The 19,688-nt window shown below is 38.8% G+C and overlaps 1 protein-coding gene across 1 annotated transcript; it reads left to right on the top strand.

Moving 5' to 3' along the window:
- The first annotated feature begins 6,277 nt into the window (after positions 1-6,277).
- On the top strand, positions 6,278-18,151 carry LOC125178060 (potassium channel subfamily K member 13-like). Its single transcript, XM_047880983.1, has 8 exons — positions 6,278-7,008; positions 7,375-7,472; positions 12,378-12,516; positions 13,037-13,346; positions 13,531-13,658; positions 14,056-14,158; positions 15,052-15,258; positions 17,864-18,151. Exons 1-8 carry the CDS (start codon positions 6,278-6,280, stop codon positions 18,086-18,088), a joined length of 1,941 nt encoding a protein of 646 aa, XP_047736939.1. The 3' UTR covers positions 18,089-18,151.
- Positions 18,152-19,688: the final 1,537 nt, after the last annotated feature.

The raw sequence follows: 19,688 nt of genomic DNA, 5'->3' as shown, positions 1-19,688 counted from the left end.
TGAAAGGCGTTGTCAGCAATTGTAACAAGCATCATTTCATTGTTGAAATTGGTTGCCGGTAATTTTCACAATATTATATGATCCCCTGAACGTTTTTCTTATATATTTTTTAAAATGTCGATAGTATTTATAGGCACTGCATTAAGGTTATCATTTTATTAACAGGCTTCACCAAGATTGTAAGGGTACTTCGTCCAGCATTGCTAATGGAGAAGGACTTCCTTGACGTCTTTCAACTTCATTCGTATTAGTGTCATTTGAAGATGTTTTGCTAAGCCTACAGCCTGCCGAAACAATCAATTTGATATTTTAACAACCAACCTGCTTGGCAGGTCAAAGCCTGGTGCGTTGTCCTCTTAAATGTCATCCGGACCCCCGATCTCGGCTGCAGTTCCATTCAATATTACAGGAGTTGTAGGAATAATAAAACCACTTGGTTCTCGGAAAATCAACGCTGAACTTGAGGAGAAAATACTCCGCTTGGCAATGATTGCAAACTTACACTCGATTATCATACTTAACTCTTAATCTAACCAATTATAATGTGTGTACTAAAATCTGGTTTGGAAGACTTTCAGATTTGGAATCAGTTATTTCCGTTGAAGACCTCATCGCACAATTTCAGAAAATGGGGCTATTCATAACACTCTGATATTTCAGTACAATTATGACGCTTCCCAAAATATCATTATACATGAGCGTCGACGCCTCTTGTTCACTTGTCTACCAAAAACGATTGCCCGACAATCATTAGTCAAATCATTGTCCAATCGTAAACCTTTTTTGGCTAATCAAATCGCACTTAAATGTTTTTGTTTATTTCATAACATCAACTCTTCAATAAATTCATGCGTAACAATATTGATTTTCCCCAATACGGTTTATGATTATTTCGATAACGTCCATAACTACACCATGCAATCGTAACCGCAATCAAGCCAGAGTGCATGAATATATAGCACTTCGTTTGTGCTCTAAAAAAATAAGGGGCTCACCAAGCTGTAACTCTCTGCCTCATCGAAAATTATATGAGCAGCACAGGCCGTGTCTTTCTTCAGACATGGCGTTGTCAAACATTATTACCCGAAATCCTTCTGTTTAGGCTTGATGGTGATCATGGAATGCGACCCAGAGCATTTGTTTTCTGCATGTAGATTGCATGAATAATTCATGTGTGCAATGAAGCTCGTTTTTTACTATTTATTGCTCATTGTTCCATTTGCTCATGCCCGGTAATATTGATGATTTATTATCAATGAGTTTCTATCTCGAATGCAATCAAATGACCATCGCTAGAACCCACGCGGCAGATAATTTCTGTTTAAATGGATGCCCTTGTCGTAAAAAGTGCAGAAAATTGCCAATTCTCATTTACTCAATGTCATTTTCTTAATCCAGGCAGCAACTCAGTGATTAACTCACTCTCAATCTCCCACTCTCTTTTTTTTTTGCTGTGTGCGTAAAGCTAAGCCCCAATCTAGATCCTCGATCGTCCTCGCTTTGTTTCGAATCATAGGGTGCACCTGACGCTATTTTTAGATACGTCTTCGAAGAACTGGATTCAGTTCACAATTGCATAATGCACTGGTGCGAAAACGCACTGAAATATTCATGTTCATCCTATTAAGCCTCAAAGTTGAAACTACAGTCTATAAACATAGTTCCAGTTTGTTTAATTAATAATAAACATTGAATAATTGAAGTAAGATATCAGTTTATAATGAAAACCAGTCAAATTCTAACCTGATCTTTACATTCTTGCACAATTGTTTTAAAGACACGCAAAATTTCTTGGTACACTAAAAAATTCTTGAGACACAGAATTTATTGAAATATAAATCGTTGAGACAAGCTTCATGAGGAATGTATTGCCTATACTGAGCCATTAACCTGTTTATTGCCAGAACTTGCTTTCATTGCTATTATTATCTCCAATTATTAAAACATTCGAGGCCAAAATTATTTGATTGTTTGTCGGCTGGAATCTCTGCCATCATGGCGGGAAAACTGTTCCAGTGTTAATGACTCTGTTTTTGCGTTATTATGATAGTTTCGGTGTGATGATAGTGTTTTTTTCGTGGAATGATGAATTTTCGTAATATTATGGCACAGTCTTCGTATGATGATGAGGCAGCTTTCTTTTTATGAAAACACAGTTTTCTTGTATTGATAACACATTTTTTTTGTTTTGATGAAGCAGTTTTCTTGTATTGATGATACAGTTTTATTTAATTGATGATACAGTTTCTTGTGTTGATGACACAGTTTTCTTTTATTGATGACACAGTTTTATTGAATGAATGATAGTTTTTTTGTGTTGATGAAACAATTTTCTTGTATTGATGACACAGTTTTGTTGAATTGATGATACAGTTTACTTGTATTGATGAGACAGTTTTCTTGTATTGATGACACAGTTTTCGTGTATTGATGAAACAGTTTTATTGAATGAATGATAATTTTTTGTGTTGATGACATAGTTTTCATGTATTGATGACACAGTTTTCTTGTGTTGATTACACAATTTTCTTGTATTGATGACGCAGTTTTCTGGTGTTGATAACAGTTTTCTTGTATTGATGAGATAGTTTTCATGTAGTGATGACGCAGTTTTCTTGTGTTGATGACACAGTTTTCCTGTATTGATGAGACAGTTTTCTTGTATTGATGACACAGTTTTCATGCATTGATGACGCAGTTTTCTTGTGTTGATGACACAGTTTTCATGTATTGATGACGCAGTTTTCTTGTGTTGATGACACAGTTTTCTTGTATTGATGAAACAGTTTTCTTGTATTGATGACATATTTTTCATGCATTGATGACGCAAATTTCTTGTGTTGATGACACAGTTTTCATGTATTGATAACCCAGTTTTCTTGTGTTGATGACACAGTTTTCTTGAATTGATGACGCAGTTTTCTTGTGTTGATGACAGTTTTCTTATGTTTATGACACAGTTTTCTTGTGTTGATGACACAGTTTTCTTGTATTGACGAGACAGTTTTCTTTAGATGATGACACAGTTTTCGTGTGTTTGTGGTGCAGTTTAATGATGATGGGTGTTGTGTTTTTGTGCGTTACTGGCACGGTCTTTGTTAGACTATGAACCTCTTTGGGGATTCTGAAACGTGCCTTTAAATGAGCTATGGTAAAAATATACCCAGTCGATGATGTCTATTTTTCATGATATTTTTTTTTCTGACGGATAAAGGACCTTTTAATTTCGGCAGATTACTGTAAGATTTGCTTCATTATTTGGAAGTATGTTCTCTTTTTCAGCGTATTTCGTCCATTTCTCAGCTGCTAATCTTTCGCTTTCAACAGCTAACTCCACACTTTTGATGGCTATACTTTATTTTCTAGTGACTAACGTTTCTTCCTCAGAGGCAAATCTTGTTTCTTCAACAGCCAGCTTCCCTGGTCTATTACCCAAACCACCACTAATATTATTGCCCTGACCACTTGCAGTATTGACCACACCATTAATAGTATTGACCTGACTACTAATAGTATTGACCTGACTACTAATCTTTAACTGCATCTCGGAAGCTCGCCAAGTATTGTCAATCAATATGCGAATAAAATCCAAATTTTATATTAATTTCTCATCGGTTTCGCGAACCACATAACATGCATCGTCTCCGGAGTCCAATATACAGGATTTTATTCTTCGTTGAATTTTGAAATATTTTCTTGACGATGAATAAGTAGTTCGTTAACAAGCTGTCTGCAATTAGTCAACGCCAAGTCATTACAAATAATTGAGTTTCTGCTTGCTATACCGAACAAGCAAACACGACCTATACAAGTCTTTGTTGTACGTTTTTGTTAGCATCAAACAATCACTCCAATTTAATACAATAGCGCTAACAATATAACTGCCCAGTTGTGAAGTTCAAACCAGTAAAATATTGTTTCTATAACAAAGAACTCAAATTAGCATCAAGACAGTACCAAAGAAAGAGAACATCCGTCTTCCTAAGTCGATATTTAGTATGGACAAAGATGATGATAATATGCTTGTTTAGCGTTTACTTTCATCTTTGCTTTCGTCTGATAATCGATCTTTTAATAGCTGCGTTTGGCAGTAGGCATGGCTCACGGATATCCCAGAATATTAGTAAATAATCCCCTACTTCTTGAGGGTAAAGCTCTAGGCTGCATAACTCACCGTCATTTACATCAGCAGGCAGTGTTAATTCCAGATTACAGGATTGCACACCCACACCTACGTAGCCTCTATAGGTTCTAGTTTGGGAACTGATTTTGCTCGTCGTAATGCCAAGGTCAAATCATACGACGAGTTCTGGTATCTAAAAATAAGTTTTGTGTTGGTTGTGATCATGCCACATTCATGCCACATGCCTTATTGTAACCATCATAAAAGTTCTAAATTTGAAGCAGGCGTAGGCCGCGGTTTTGCCGGACCCGTCCAGTTCCAGCCTCCATGATTGGTCTGAAGCTGTATAAGCGCTGTATTTATTCATGAGAAGCTCGTTTGCTTAGGAACTGAAACAATGAAGGGATAATTGCGGTCAATTTTCTTATCGATTTAAAGTAAATTACGGAGCAAGATGCGCTCATAAGAATTCTTATTTGAGTCTTGAATTCTCATCTTGCATATTTTTGTTCAAGCCAATCCTTTTCTCCATGTTGGTCTTAACTGTGTCATCAATGCACAATAAAAACGATAATTTATCATAAAGATTCCGTTTGTTTTATTCTATTAATCAGTAAGGAAATGGAAGCAAGAAATTATTTTGTACAAGTCTTATAATGCTTCTCACATAGTGTTCCACTAGCGTAACTGTTATGATGGGTTCAGAACAATAAATTAAATGAACTCTCAACACTTTGCGTATTGTTAGTTTTAGTGATTATTAAAAAAATTAATTGTGGTAAATTTTTCATTCGGCGATATGATGTCGACTTGAGATGGTACTGTATATACTTTTAAACGAACATTTTCTACTCATATCACGTTAACTATACAACTATTCCTTGACTAGATTTTTCATCACTTTTAGTGGAGATATCATTCACCTGACCGTCCGACTATATTTTTAAGTCATTTCATTTTATTATTTTAAAAACATAATGTAACTATGCCGTGCTGATAATTTTTATCATATGAAAACACGTGTAGACGAGCCGTGAGGCGAGGTCTGCCATAAAGAACCTACCGCCTCTGTCTTTGCAATATTCAGGAGCCTAGAAGGTCAACTTGGCATTAAGAGCACTCTGGTGCCACACTGAGCTGAAACGTTGAAAAGTATTGAAATTAAACTAAAAATTGAAAAACCATTGAGTGGTAATAAATTTTTAAGTCTTTTCGAGAGGTCGTACACCACAACAACTTTTTTAATTGGTCGTAGACCACAAAAATTTTCAGTCCCAGACCTAAAACGGTTATAAACCTTAACAACTTTTCAAATTACCGTAAATCTCAAAATCTCTTGCAGTAGTCGAAAGTCAAAGCCACTTAATTTCAAACCAACGTCTGTCCCAAAATGACTTGGATTTGTCGTAATCAACAACTATTTAAGTGTTCACAAATCTCATAATCGCTTACATGTTGTAATTCACATCAAATTTTAGAGCGGGTGTGAGCGCATAGCAGTGAGCCAGTGAACCTAAAAAACAAATCTCTCTTATTTGAAATCCCGAAAAATTCCCCGGTGATGGAAAACTTCGAAGCTCGGTTGGCCAAAATAATTTCAACTTTCCTCTCAGTTCTCGAAACTTCCTAAATATGCATGTATCCCAAATCCCTGATATATTCTCAAAGGCTCACCTGATTGATATTTTTTACAATATTCGTACATTATAATTAATATTCTATGTTTAATTTCCCTAATTGGCAGATGTTTGCTCCTTACTTGTGGTTTACTTCGAATCTTTACAAGTAATTCATAATTAATGGTTATTCTGTATTTTTCGTGTTCATTGTCTTTTTTGAACTTGGCTATTAAGGAGAAAACTAAAGTGTTTTAACTTCAGAGTTGAACCTCAATTTAGTCGCGCTACACAACCATGCAACGATGACAGCAGAAAATACCCGTAGACTTTGCTTCAGAAAGTGAATACCTTCGATATCAACACGTGGGATGCATGCCTTCAAATGAAGGACTTCAGCGAATTCCCAAGTTCAAGTTGAACCCGAAGTTCAAGTGACACGTCAGCCGTCCTGGCGACCTTTCCGCGCACGCGCCGCCGAGCCTGGGATGTTGAAACACATGCTGCCCCCAAAAGGGTATGGATTAGAAAACCAAAAATGTCTATCCCCGTATGGACCGTTGAAGAATACCACGAGTATAATTTGCCTTCGAAGGCTATTCCGAGCTCGAAAGATAGCCTCGTAAGTTCTGATAAATTGAACAGCGATAATGACGATGACCAACCAGAAGTTCACGGTACGGGCCTTTTCCCCCCGCGTTTGAACAGCTCGAAAGATAACAATGCTAGTCAGCAAGAGAACCACTCACCCAATCATAGTCCTGCTAAAAAGTTCGCTGTTCCTCGGTTGACATTAAGCAGTGCAAAATCTGAAGGTTCTTCTTCCTCTTCATCATCCTCATCAACCTCTTCATTGCAGTGCTGCTTGCCCAGTGTCAGACGTCATTCTTCCCCCTTCAGTGAGAAGTCTGAAGTTTTCATGAGTAGAACCCATCCTCCTCCTCCTCCTCCTCCACCGCCATCCAAAAATGTCCGGCTCGTTCGACCAATCTTCGTTCGACCGTCCCTACCTCGGCCAGAAGTTGTCCACAAATCCCTTCTTCCTTTCCTTATGCTTAATGAAGACAATGCTAGATTTTTCTTGCTCGCCTTTTTAATATTAATATATATGATTGTTGGCGCTGGCTTCTTCCAAGCTTTAGAGGAAGCCAACGAAACGTATAATAGAGAAGAAGCAAGTTATGAAATCGATCAGCGAATATCTAGCGTCAAGAAAGATCTCTCATTCAACAACTGCACCTGGGACTCAATTGAACAACTTGTTTACAGGCAAGTTTTATTACTTAATTTATGCGACTATATGGTCTCCCTTAGAATTCTTTCACGCTGTTGATTCACTTTGAGTGAAATTTGATGTTTAACATTGTTCGGTGCTTCAAAAAATGGTTTATATTATTAACTCATTTTATGATGAATTATACATTTATTTTAAGAAATATATTAGGCTCCCTTACAAAATTTGATAAAATTCACAAAAAAATCCTATTGTACGATTGTTACTTTGCATTTCTACTAACTAAAGCACTGTGACGGATGTTATCCAACATGATGCACCTAAAACATTAAATACAATTACCTTTGATAATATGAATATAATATGAACTTTCAAATGCTCGTTATACACCCTGGATGCAGCTGGGGCAATGCCACCGCTGCAGGTCTCTTGAATCACAGGAAGAGTTGGGACTACAGCGGCAGCTTCCAGTTCGTCTACACCGTCGTCTCTACCATCGGTCAGTCCATAATGAATAATTCTACATTCGCTACAGGTTAATAGGACAAAGACGAAACAGAGCGTTCTGACGAATAGGACGAAATTCAGACGGAAGGTTCCGATTAATAGGATGATATCGGGGCAGTTGTTTTAGGTTAATGGCATCATGTCGGGACAGATCGAGGGTTGCTGTTTATAAAGCCACATCGATAAGGCCAGTTCGAGTTAATAGAACAACAGGGGGCGCGCGTAGCCGTAGGCCACAAATTTTACTCTTAAATAAGCCCTGGAGCTAACGCCTAGCTTCACCATGCATTAACTTTACTCAGCTTCCGAATTAAAAGCCGCAGACTACGCTTGAACTCCGTAATCCAGACAAGCGACACACTGCCGAAAGATAATAGCTCCGTAGGTCTTCAGCCACTGCTTAAGCTCAAAAGCAGGCATTTCACCATCCGGCTGTACCTACTCCGGCCTAACTGCTTCTGGCCTAACCTATTCACGCTGTCCCGGCTCTCAACTTTCTTGCAGCCAATGACTCACTCTACCAGCACACTTGGACCGCCTTTCTAACTTCTTGCAGCCAATGAGGTTAGGTTAGGTCCGCTCAGGTTTGTTTTGGTTGGAGAAAGGTTGCAGCTCGTATAGGTTAGGCCTGAAGAGGTTAGGCCAGATGCAGTATGCCCATGTTTACATTTGGCAAGCTTTTTTTGTGGCTGTGGACATCCGGCGCTGTGGCTTTGAGCACTTGACTTCATAGGCCGTTAAGCACTCTAGCGTTCTTACCTATGCAAAGGAATATGAACTAAGAGTGAAGTATGGCAAAGCTGGCCTCCGGCATGCGCCCCAAACAACATAGGGGGCAGACGGTTCGGGTTAATAAGACAACATTTAGGCAGACGGTTCGGGTTAATAGAACAACATTAAGGCAGACGGTTCGGGTTAATAAGACAGCATAGGGACAGACGGTTTGGGTTAATAGGACAACATAGAGACAGACGGTTTGAGTTAATAAGATGACATAGGGATAGTCGGTTTCAGTTTTTTCGGTAAGCATCTAGAGGGATCATTTTATCCCATTTGCGCAAATGGCCCAATTAACCGAGCACGATTTATCGATCATATCTGTTGTCTGATCTCTATTGTGTTTGGGGGCGGGCGTTAAAGAAGTAGTTCTGATCTTATTACCCGGTTGCCCGAAACCGGTTGTAATTCATGAATACGTGAATTATTTAGTTTGATCATTTCCTTATCCAAATTGTCTAGTAAATTAAAAGTGATCAAATTCTTATTGGAGAAAATTTCCCGTCGAACCGAGCAGGTCAAAAATAATTTTGCAGACGACGAAACTAAATTTAATTAATACTTCAATTAAAACAGAGACAATTTAATTATTAAAAGAGGAATCACGCATGTTTATCGAAAAGAAAGAAGGTGAATAAAGTTTGAGTTTTGGAAAAATACTCAAAACTACTTGCCGGACGAATGCGTTGAAACTTGAGTTTTAGAATTTCACGGTAATTCAGAAAATTGTTCATGCAGCTGAAAATGTTAATGTTGGATTACAAACCTTATTTATTGCACGATCAATATATCGATGGAAATCTGTCGAGTCGGATGGTCTGAATCATTTTTTCGGAATCCGATTCGGAATTCGTAATTGGTGCACAACAATGCCATATTGTATTGTGTTTTGAACTATAACTTCTAAATAGCGAACCATGTTCAATCAATAAACTTTATAAGGAAAACATCTCAGGCATGAACAGTTAGATCGCACCCACCTGACAACGTTTCTTTAAAACAGGGTACGGAACAATTGCTAATCATCTATGCAGTCCTCTTCCACGCTTGATGCGTGGAAGAGGAACTTCCACGCTTGACCAAAGTGCGATTCTAATCAAACTTAGAATAACCTTCGATTTCCCTCGCCATTCCTCGCATCGTCCTCTGGCCCCACAGGATCATCATCGATCTCGCTCTATCTCCAAGCTTCCCTTCTATTCACATGATTCCTCTTTATCCTCCGTCCCTTTAATTCCTCTCGATCCCCTGCTGTCCCTTTCAATCTCCTTCCATCCCCTACGATCCCTCGTAATTCCTTGTGATCCCCCTCCACCCCCATGCACGACCCTTCTTGATCTTTCTCCATCTCTCTCACGTGATCCACCCAGATCTCCCTCAATCCCACTCCTCAATCACCCTCTATCTACTGCGATACTCCTCCATTTCCCTCCATCACACTCGATATACCTCCATCCCCTGAAATTCACCTTGATCACTCCCGACCTTCAACTCGGTCATTGAAATTGACACTTTTGCAGCCTCGCCCATTTCGCGAGACCATAAGTATGTTTTAATATATATATATATATATTTAATTTTCTTATTTCCTTATATTTTCTCTTGGATTCACGTTGTTCCCATTTAATCTAATACTACTTGGTTTCAAAGTCGATTCAAATCCCATGAGTTTTATCTATTTACAATGTGAGTGGAATTTAACGGTATGAAAAGGGTTCACGTTCCTTGAGCGATATTATATTATTTTCCCTCATTATTTAAATACAGAGCCATGACGCGAAAATAAAGTAAAGCAAGAGACCTGAACGTCTGTTTTCATACGATTTTCTCGATAGTTCAATGTAAACGCTTCTCGCCCGCTTCTTCGATTTGTCATTCGCTTGTTAAAAATATCTATAACTATTGTATGTACCCTATATTTTATTATACTTAAATCATATTTCCTCCATTTCAGAGCTGGTGAAAATTATTTTTATGTCATATTCATCAAAGGATATATTTATGCGGCGAATTTCAGTGCAATCAAAAATCATCTCGTCGGCAATGAAAAATCGTTTTCCAATATTCAAGTGAAATTTAGATTTAATGCAGATGCACAGGAGGTTGTTCACGAGCCTGGTAGAAATGCAAAATTGATGCAAAGTGAAGTCAGACTGCTATTTCAGTGGAACTTCAATGGGCGTCGCGTAAAATCAGTGAAATTGACTATGACGACGATACTTGACACAATGAATTGACTGTAACCGCGATACTTTAAAAATGCATCGATTATGGCGTTTCTTTTTCAATTAATGACTTGACTATGGAGCAATGCTTTGAAAAATGAACTGACTGCTGCGTTGTTACTTAAATCAATGATTAGCTATGGCAACGAAACTTCAAACAATAAATATATTTAGACCAGGACACTTCTAGGCAATTATTAATCGAATGTTTCAGTTATATTTCATCATCAGGATCATTACTGCAGGTATATCGGTCTGCAGTTAACTGCCTCCTGCAGTAATGAATATGCAATGTAATGGCCGCTGCAGCTGTATGCTTAAACCATCAGGCCTGTACAGCTGCCAGATTTACCGATGAACTTTGAAGAAATGCCAACATTCTCACCGCCGTGACGTGCTGTCTAGGCCCTGGTAATTCAGGGTCCTGTGGAATTAAAAATTCAGTGCACTAAATGCATGAGCAAATTACTAAGGGTGACATTTTCATTAAATAAATTTCTTTCGAAAAAACGTAACAACACTTGTTTTGTCACTGCTTGTAAATTGGCAAAGGTCAAAAAATAATTTCAGTTGGAAGTTTGAAAAAATTAATTACTAAAATAATTTTAATAATGTTCTCTTTCGTACGTTTAATGAATGAAAACATATTAAGTTTGATGTAGTTTCCTGAGAATACCACGAACTACAGTATGATCGGTATACCTTCTATGCGGTCATTTTTAATGACAAATCGCATCGTTGATGCCACAGATATGGTAAAAAATACAAACTCACATCCCCAGCGTCAACAACATTAAATTTAGGCCATTTGTGCCTTTAAATTCTCACCAGTGTTCGCATCATTGGTATCTTGTAAGCAGCAAATTAAAACGGCTATACTGCAACGAAAACTCCCAAATTACACATCTTTATTAATGACCGGTATCACATATTCGCGTCATAGCTACGTTGTAAATTTCCAGAACAATCATTATCGCACAACCGGCGGCTACCGAATGGCAACTCCAGTCGTGCTGCTTCGGGAGGCTTTCAATTCGATGGCGTCCCCTTGGCCGAAGAAGCTTTTTTAGATGACTGCTTACAAGCTGCGTGCGTTCAGCATCGAATCACTCACATCATCGCCGTTTATCCTGCCGCCCGAGACAAGCTCTTAACCAGACCAGGTCTCAAAGTATTACAATCGAGCAACTTCATCTCATGATCCGCGAATTTAATGGGCTCAGTGACACCTTTAGCAACAACTTCAAACTCAACGAGACCGTCACTCGCAATGCGCTGGAGGAACCCACCAGCATCGTCATCATGGAGTGGCCCGACATCATCCGACCGACGATCTGAAACCCTAAAATGTGTTGAAAGCATAATGCCACCTCTTTTCCACCTTGTCGCATGGGCCCGATATGGGCCCATTGTAGAATTGTTACTAGGTTCATCTCTGCGCATTGAACTCCAGCTGCCATGCATCTCACATCTACCTGATTTTCTAAGCTTTGAGATTATTTCACAATTATTTTCACGCCTCCCAATTTGCGTGTTGCATCATATTCAAGTGTATCATGTACTAATTTCCACCAAATTTTTAGTATTCAATGCTTCATTTAACTTGAAAATGAATGTTGGCCCATTCGAAATGTCGATTTCAAATTAAAATTACTTCCTCAAACCTGCGTTTCGATCAACCAACGTCTTCTGAAGAACAGTTCGACCCTGAAAATTTAAATCAATGTTTTCTCTGGTCATTAAACGGCCTTGTTTGAACAAGCAAATTATGCAATATAATACTAATTTCCTATTGTATATTCTATTCTTAATTTTAAACTTTTGCGAATTATTTTATTAAGTTTCAATTAATTATATTACATGTTATTTTAACAATTTTTTACCTATTTACTCAGGCTACGGTGCGACCACTCCTCATACCATACAGGGCAAGGTCTTCTGTATAGTCTATGGCTTTTTGGGCTGCTCGTCTGGCATCCTTTTCTTCAACCTTTTCTTGGAGAGGATCATCACACTTATGGCGTACTTCTTAAGGTATCAAGTAGTTTATAGTGGGATTATGTACTTCTTAAGGTATCAAGAACCTCTTGGTGGCATCATGAAGTTTTTAACGTTTCAAACACCACTAGTTGTATCATGAAGTTCTTAACGTATCAAGCACCACTAGTTGTATCATGAAGTTCTTAACGTATAATGGGCTGGGTTGGCCTATCGTCGATTTAATAATGCTTTTAGCTTGTCTCTTGGAGATCTGAGAACTTGCCTTTTGACTGACGTTGAAGCTAAGTAACTGCTGAACATCCACCAATTTGTGAGATGGTAGGCACTCCCAGTTGAAATCTTTACTCCTGCATAGCTTTATCTAGTCATTTCTTGAACGCATTTATGCATGGAGCTACTACTGTTCAATTTATGTCATTCGAATTGAGCTTTTCGCGCAGATTAACATGCCGTACTGATTGAAAACTGCATCATGCATCAACGATGCCGTAATGCTTGTTGATTGCCTCGTGGATTAACAATGTCGAAGTTACCGTTCAGAATACGCCCGCAGGATGCGTCATCTGCACCGCAAGCGCCGCCTGCGCATGCAGCAGATGCAGTCGCAGTCGGGCACATCCAAGTTCAAGAAGCCGTTCACGGTGTCGCCGAACTCGCTTGGTTCAAAGGACGCCAAAGCAGTCATGCCGGAAACAAGGGAGCACCCGGGAACAGACGGCATGTCGAATGAAAAGCCAGCGGCTGATGAACACGACGAAGAAAAAGATCTTGAGGGCTGGAAGCCTTCTGTTTATAAAGTTCTCTTTTATCTGAGCCTCCTTAGCATCGTTGTGGGACTTACAGCTTCCCTTCTCTTCAGTAAGGTACGTTACTCGTATATTCGTGCAGACTGAAAAGCTAAATCACGCTTAATAGACAGTTAAGTTTTTCAAATTATTTATGAAGTTACAAAGCTTAGTGCCGTTTTGTAACCAGGAAAAGAATTTTATATCTCTTTTGTGCTAAATTAGACTTTATGCTGAGAGAAAATTCTATTTTTATTCGAAGATGGAGCAATGGACGTATATCGATAGCATCTACTTCTGCTTCGTCTCATTCGCCACGATTGGCTTCGGAGATCTTGTTGCGGTTCAACAAGACAGTTCTTTCTACGGCACCTTCGTGTACGCATACAGGTAAACCTTTTTTGTGAACTAAAGCCTAATATTAGATGCTCAAATTAGTAAATGAACATCAACCCACAAATCCGGACTCGAATTTGAGCGATAAATGTAGAGCTTAAAATACATTCATCTTATTTGGTTGATTGCATACTATGATTATAATTTTGAATACTTGTTGCTGTGTTATTATTCGGTCTTATTCATTTTCTAATAAGTTCGGTAATTGGTATGAAATTAAATCATAACCATGCAAATATTTTATCGATTTTTTGCAGTTGCGCCAGGGCTTCCCATTCGAGTTTAGACACAAAAGATGCGATATGGATTTCAAAGATCCAAAAACGTGTGGAAATGAAAATCCTTTGTTGCTTCCAACTCATTATTGTTATGATAAAAATATTCTACACAGATTCTTCAACTTCTTCTTCTTGGTGGTTGGCTGCTGTTGTATTTACTCCCTGTTCAATGTCATCTCCATTACCATTAAACAGCTCCTCAACTGGATGATCAGAGTGAGAAATCTGTTAAATGTGATTAAATAAAAGTTGTATTATTATTACACAATATTTCTCTGGTGGAAAAATAATATCTTCACGTATGATACTGGTTTCAAATCATTACTGATATCTTTCAATTTTATTAAAATATCTTCATGTTATTTGCATTTCGTTATTTTATTTTTTAGCTGTCATTATGAGTTTTGTTAGTGCTAGTGCTGGTCCACAAGCAATCTAGTTTTTCCATCTTCAAAGTAATAATATAATAAAATAAATAAAATAATAATATTGTATCATTTAGATATGATAATATACGAATATAAAACAATATAAGAGAAAATTATAATATTATAATAATTGAATAATTTATATCATTAAAGGGATGCTTTCTGTTTGTGACGAATCTTAATGTTGATTATTGGTTAAACGTTAATTTGAATTAACGCGTAAATAAGATTATAAAATGATAACATGGGACACAAGATGTGTGCTACTAATTGAGTCCTCTTTTGGAATGAAGTATTTTGCTTGGATCATCCTTAATTTACATACTTAGTATCAAGCTTCATTTCCTCATGCAGCGAATGTTTCCAAATAGTCAAATGTTTCCAATTGAATAGTCAATAGTTCTCAAATCGTGTTGAATGTAAATTTCATTTTAATAATTAAGCTCTATTTCATCACTCAGGGAAATTTTTCAGGCTTTGTTTAAAAAGCTCCACTTCAGCAAATCTTGCTGTATGTACATTTTTATGGCCTGGCTGTTTTTCTTTAATTCGTCTATTCCCATTCCAATTTTATTTAGTGGTTTTCAATTAGCATTTTCCAATTAGTCTTAGTCCTAAAATTCAAAATGATCTTATTTTGCTACAATCGGCTTAAATTACATTTCTAAATTTACATCCCAGCGAATGGCGAGCAGTTGTCTCGAAGGCTGCCGCTGCTGTCGCAAGAAGAACAACGTTGGACCTTCGCTGTTGATGCAGCAAGCCTTCAGTCAAATGGCCAAGCAGTACCGCTTCGAAGACGACGATCCTCTCGACCTAAAAAATAACGACCCAGAGCGCAAGTTCTTGACTGGCGTCTCCACGAAGGAGAGCTATCCACCCAACAAAGTAAAGACTTGTTTACTTGCATTTGTTTCTTGTAATGGTATTTTAATTCAGGGAAATGTAGCTTTAAAAATTTTACAAAATTTTACTGGAAAAGAAGTATTATAGTTTGGCATACCAATTGATACGTTTTCACGAGTTTATGAAATTGAATAGATCCTCAATAGATTTATGTTGGCTATATTTTTTTTAGTATTATATATCATACGTGAAGATATATATATATATATATATATTTGCCGACGTTCAAGTCGCAGCTCGGTGCCGACGTTCAAGTCGCAGCTCGGTGCCGACGCTCAAGTCGCAGCTCGGTGACGACGTTCAAGTCGCAACTCGGTGCGAGTCGTCGACGTCGATCGGCTCCAAAGTTGGTGGCAGCATGAACTATGTTGGCGAGCCAGTTATTTCTGTCAGAGGCTGCAAATGCAAGTGCTTTGAGTTTATACCGGCCTGCTTCAAGTATGACTTTAATTTGTCCTTGGACCCTTTCCTTGGGCGGCCTTGCATTCTGAATCCAGCTGACAGCAATATAAAGAACCCTGAAATCTAAGAAGTCAAAAAGCCATCAAACAAATAACTACCGGTAAGGCACCTCGACAAAGATGAAATCCCACCAGAAGTGTGCAAAGCATTGGAGGAAGAGTCACTTGAGGCATTCCATGTAGTCTTGATCAGCGGAGACGTGTCACCAGAACTCAAGGATGTCTCCATCCTTAGTATCGATCCTTAGTATTTGTTTGGGACATGTTCAAGTCGCAGCTCGTTCAAGTATTATAGTTTGGCATACCAATTGATACGTTTTCACGAGTTTATGAAATTGAATAGATCCTCAATAGATTTATGTTGGCTATATTTTTTTTTAAACCAGCAAAACTTCGAAGTTAATTTTACTTTATCTTACTTTATGCAATCATTCATATGTATGGTGTTTTCCAATTCAAAACCTGACTCAACATTACAGCTGAATTAAAAAAATTCGATAATTCTATCTCATTAAATTGAGATTCTCTCGAAGTCGAGAAGAGGATTGTCTGTGTGCACTCTAGTCTGACTGTGAATCTTCGTGGGGCTTCGAAAACCAAAGTATGAGGTACGAGGCCGGCGGCACGTACGGGGGCACGAAACGATAACTACAAGTACTGGGACATCGCAGCCGTAGCTCAGTGCCGACGTTCAAGTCGCAGCTCGTTCAAGTCGCAGCTCGGTGCCGACGTTCAAGTCGCAGCTCGCTGCCGACGTTCAAGTCGCAGCTCGTGTAGTGTTGCAGGGGAGGTCGATCTGGGATTGTGCTCAGGAACACGTCTAGTTGTCTCTTGAAGGTCTCCAGGGTGAACTCCCCCTCTCTTAGATGCCTTGGTAGGGCGTTGATCAGCCTTGGCCCTGCCACGGAAAGCGACCATCGTAGCCTTGCACGCGAGAAAAGGCACACGTGCCACTTACGACAACTAAAGGGGCATTTCACTGCTTTCCCCTGCGATCAAGATCCTCGGCAGTGTGATGTCAACATGCTGCTGTCATCTATATCGGAATCAAACTTGCCTGAATCACAACGTGGCTTTGACCAGACCGCAGCACCTTCGACATGGTCTTCACGGTGAGACAGATGCATTAAAAAATCCATCAAACAGGAGAAGAGTCTTTTTATTTTCTTCATAAACTTGCCACAGGCTATCGACTGGCGCTGGAAGAAATCCTCGGCAAATTTGGTTGCACAGCAAAATTTACCAAACTCGTGCATTTTTTTCATTTTAACATGACTGGTGTAATACAGGTCCTACTTAATGTAGAGCGTCTCAACCACTGGGGTGAAAGCATCTTCAGCATGTACACTGGGGTGAAAGTAGTTTGGGTCCTCTCTCTGATGCTCTTCGACTTCTTCATGCAAGTGGTACGAAATGCTGTGAAAAACCTAGACATAGGCGCCTACTGTCTGCACGGTTTGTTTTTTGACTGACTGCTAAAAACAAGACCACAAGAAGGTTTATTATGGATGCTCTCTTCACAGGCAACTATGCCCTGATGGCCCATAAAGAAACTCATCTACAGTACATCGCGTACAGGTTTTCCGCCGCAAAACGTTATTTGACCTCACCATAAGCCTCAATAAGACGGAGGTGCTATTCCAGCTGGTGCCAGGGAGGCCGAGTATCCATCCATGCCTTAACATCGATCCCTGGTCCACGGATTCACAAGGCCAGCCACAAACTTAACCGGCTTCGCACCAAAGTTCTCCATTGCAGCAAATTCAACCTCGCAACCAAGCTCAAGGTGTACAGTGCAGAGGTCCTCAGGTCTCTCCTGGACTGTTATGGACCGGAAGCATGTAAAACTGCTGGAGCGATTTTACCGGCTCTCTCTCCAATCGATCAAGGTGACCCGGTTGCAAAACCATTTAATCAATCAGGAAGTCGGATCTGTCAATCGACAGAGCCAACTCTACCAACGTTGAGGCTACAATCCTTAAAACCCAGTTGCGATGGTTCGGACACATCATTCGTATGGACTCAAAACGAATACCATAATAATCTATTAAGAAATCAGCAATGGCAATAAATTCCTCTCAAGCAACAATGCAAGACTCGCACACTATTCATTTTCTTTCTTTAAGGTGAATCTGGCAGTGCTGCAGAAGCAGCTGCACGACAACTCACAGAGGCACACCCTAGGGCTGCCAAACGCGCACGTCCCCAACGATGATGTCAGCCCCATCGACTCCCCTGGGCGCCAGAGTCAAGGGTCCGCGGGCCACGAGAAGAAGCATGGGGACCGCATCACACCGGGGCAAGTTGGGCCACTTGCCATCGCTTCATCGATGATGACTGAAATGACTTGAGTCTTTGCTGTACCGATTGTGTCAGATTCTCTTTAGTCAGTCGTGTCTCGATCGAAGCTTCACTGTGAAAGCTTACTAGGTTTGTGTCTTTATAAGACCATTTGTGTTTGGTCAGTCGTGTCTCATAGTAGTCTCAAATTGGAAACATTATACATTATGAGGTTACCGACTTTATGGGATTAATTCTGTCAGCTTATGTTTAGTCAGTTGTGTCTCCATCGAGGCAACACAGCGAAGACTGAAAAGGTATGTAATCGACCGATTTTGTCAGGTTTCGTTGTCAAGGTAATGTTTTCATCAAATCGTCATAGTAAGCAGTGATGAAGTTCATGATTTTATAGGACTGATTGCGTAAGGTTTACTTTTGTAAATAGATCGGATAGATCATTCGATCTATCCAACTCAGTATACTGTCAGCGTGAATTTACAAACCATGGTCACTATCCAAAGTGAAAATTGATTCCGATTCAATAGAAAACAAAATTAAACTCGCCTCGCTATTATAAGTTCAATCTGACCATAATATGAATAATAACATTAATTTTTAATGAGTTATTCGAGCTTTCACTGAAATCGATGAACTCCAATTTTGATAAAAAGCCAAGCAATTCAATAGTTAATACATGCATTAGGACCCTTCGCTATCTTAGTTTAAATCGCAAGTAATTCAAGATATTAGAAGTTAAGAACATGGAAAACATATTCAATATATTTTCTTTGAAAATATATCAATAATCAACTCTTTAAGTCATACGATTTGATTTTGCTTGTAGTCTTGAATTTTGATCTGTCAACGAAGTCTTTTCTATGACATCCGTTGTTTAATTTATTAATAGATGAACTATAGGATTATGTCTCAGTACCGATGGGTTCTTATTATTGCCCATAAGCTATAGCAGGTGGAATTAATAGAGAGGCAATACTAAGAGTAATAATCAAGTGTTGGATTACAGGGTTAGGCACGATAAGGTATTATTACATTAGTAGATAAGGTTTAGTTAACGACACGTCCGCGAGTAGGACAAGTTAGTGCCAGAGCCGATAGACGTGGTGGATGCGTCTAAGGTTAGGCTGCGATGGACATTCTAAAAGCTGTTGGTCTATGACTGACTGGTGGTAAGCTTAAAGAACTTATATAGACTTGCTACAATGAGGTCACCGAAGGAGACGTAATTAGGGAAACTACTGACAGCATGGATGGTGGGTGACGTATGAAATAAGTCACTTGACAGATCTCTTGATGGAGCTGGTCTTCGAAAAATTCCAGTAATCAAATTTTGAATTTTACTTTATACACTCAAATGATTCTAAGAACAGAATGTCAAAAATGAGAGCCTTCTACACCTCGTTTGAGCGGCAATATAAGGTTTTTTATCATGATTCAAAACCAAAATAAACATACAATGTAAGATTTAAATATCGTCCATGTAAATACTGGCTACTGCAAATCGTATAACTAATTATATATAGGTATATAATTATCAAACAAATTTTACAAAAGAATGCGAATGCAAAGTCTGTTTTGAAATCAACAGCAAAAATTCTTACCTATCAGCAGAAAATTATCTCTGAACCATTTTCTCTGTTGACCAGACCCAGA

This window comes from Hyalella azteca, unplaced genomic scaffold, assembly GCF_000764305.2.
Source record: "Hyalella azteca isolate HAZT.00-mixed unplaced genomic scaffold, Hazt_2.0.2 contig6746, whole genome shotgun sequence".
Lineage (NCBI taxonomy): Eukaryota > Metazoa > Arthropoda > Malacostraca > Amphipoda > Hyalellidae > Hyalella > Hyalella azteca.
The sequence above is the reverse complement of the archived record's forward strand: the minus strand, read 5'-3'. Positions and strand labels throughout refer to the sequence as shown.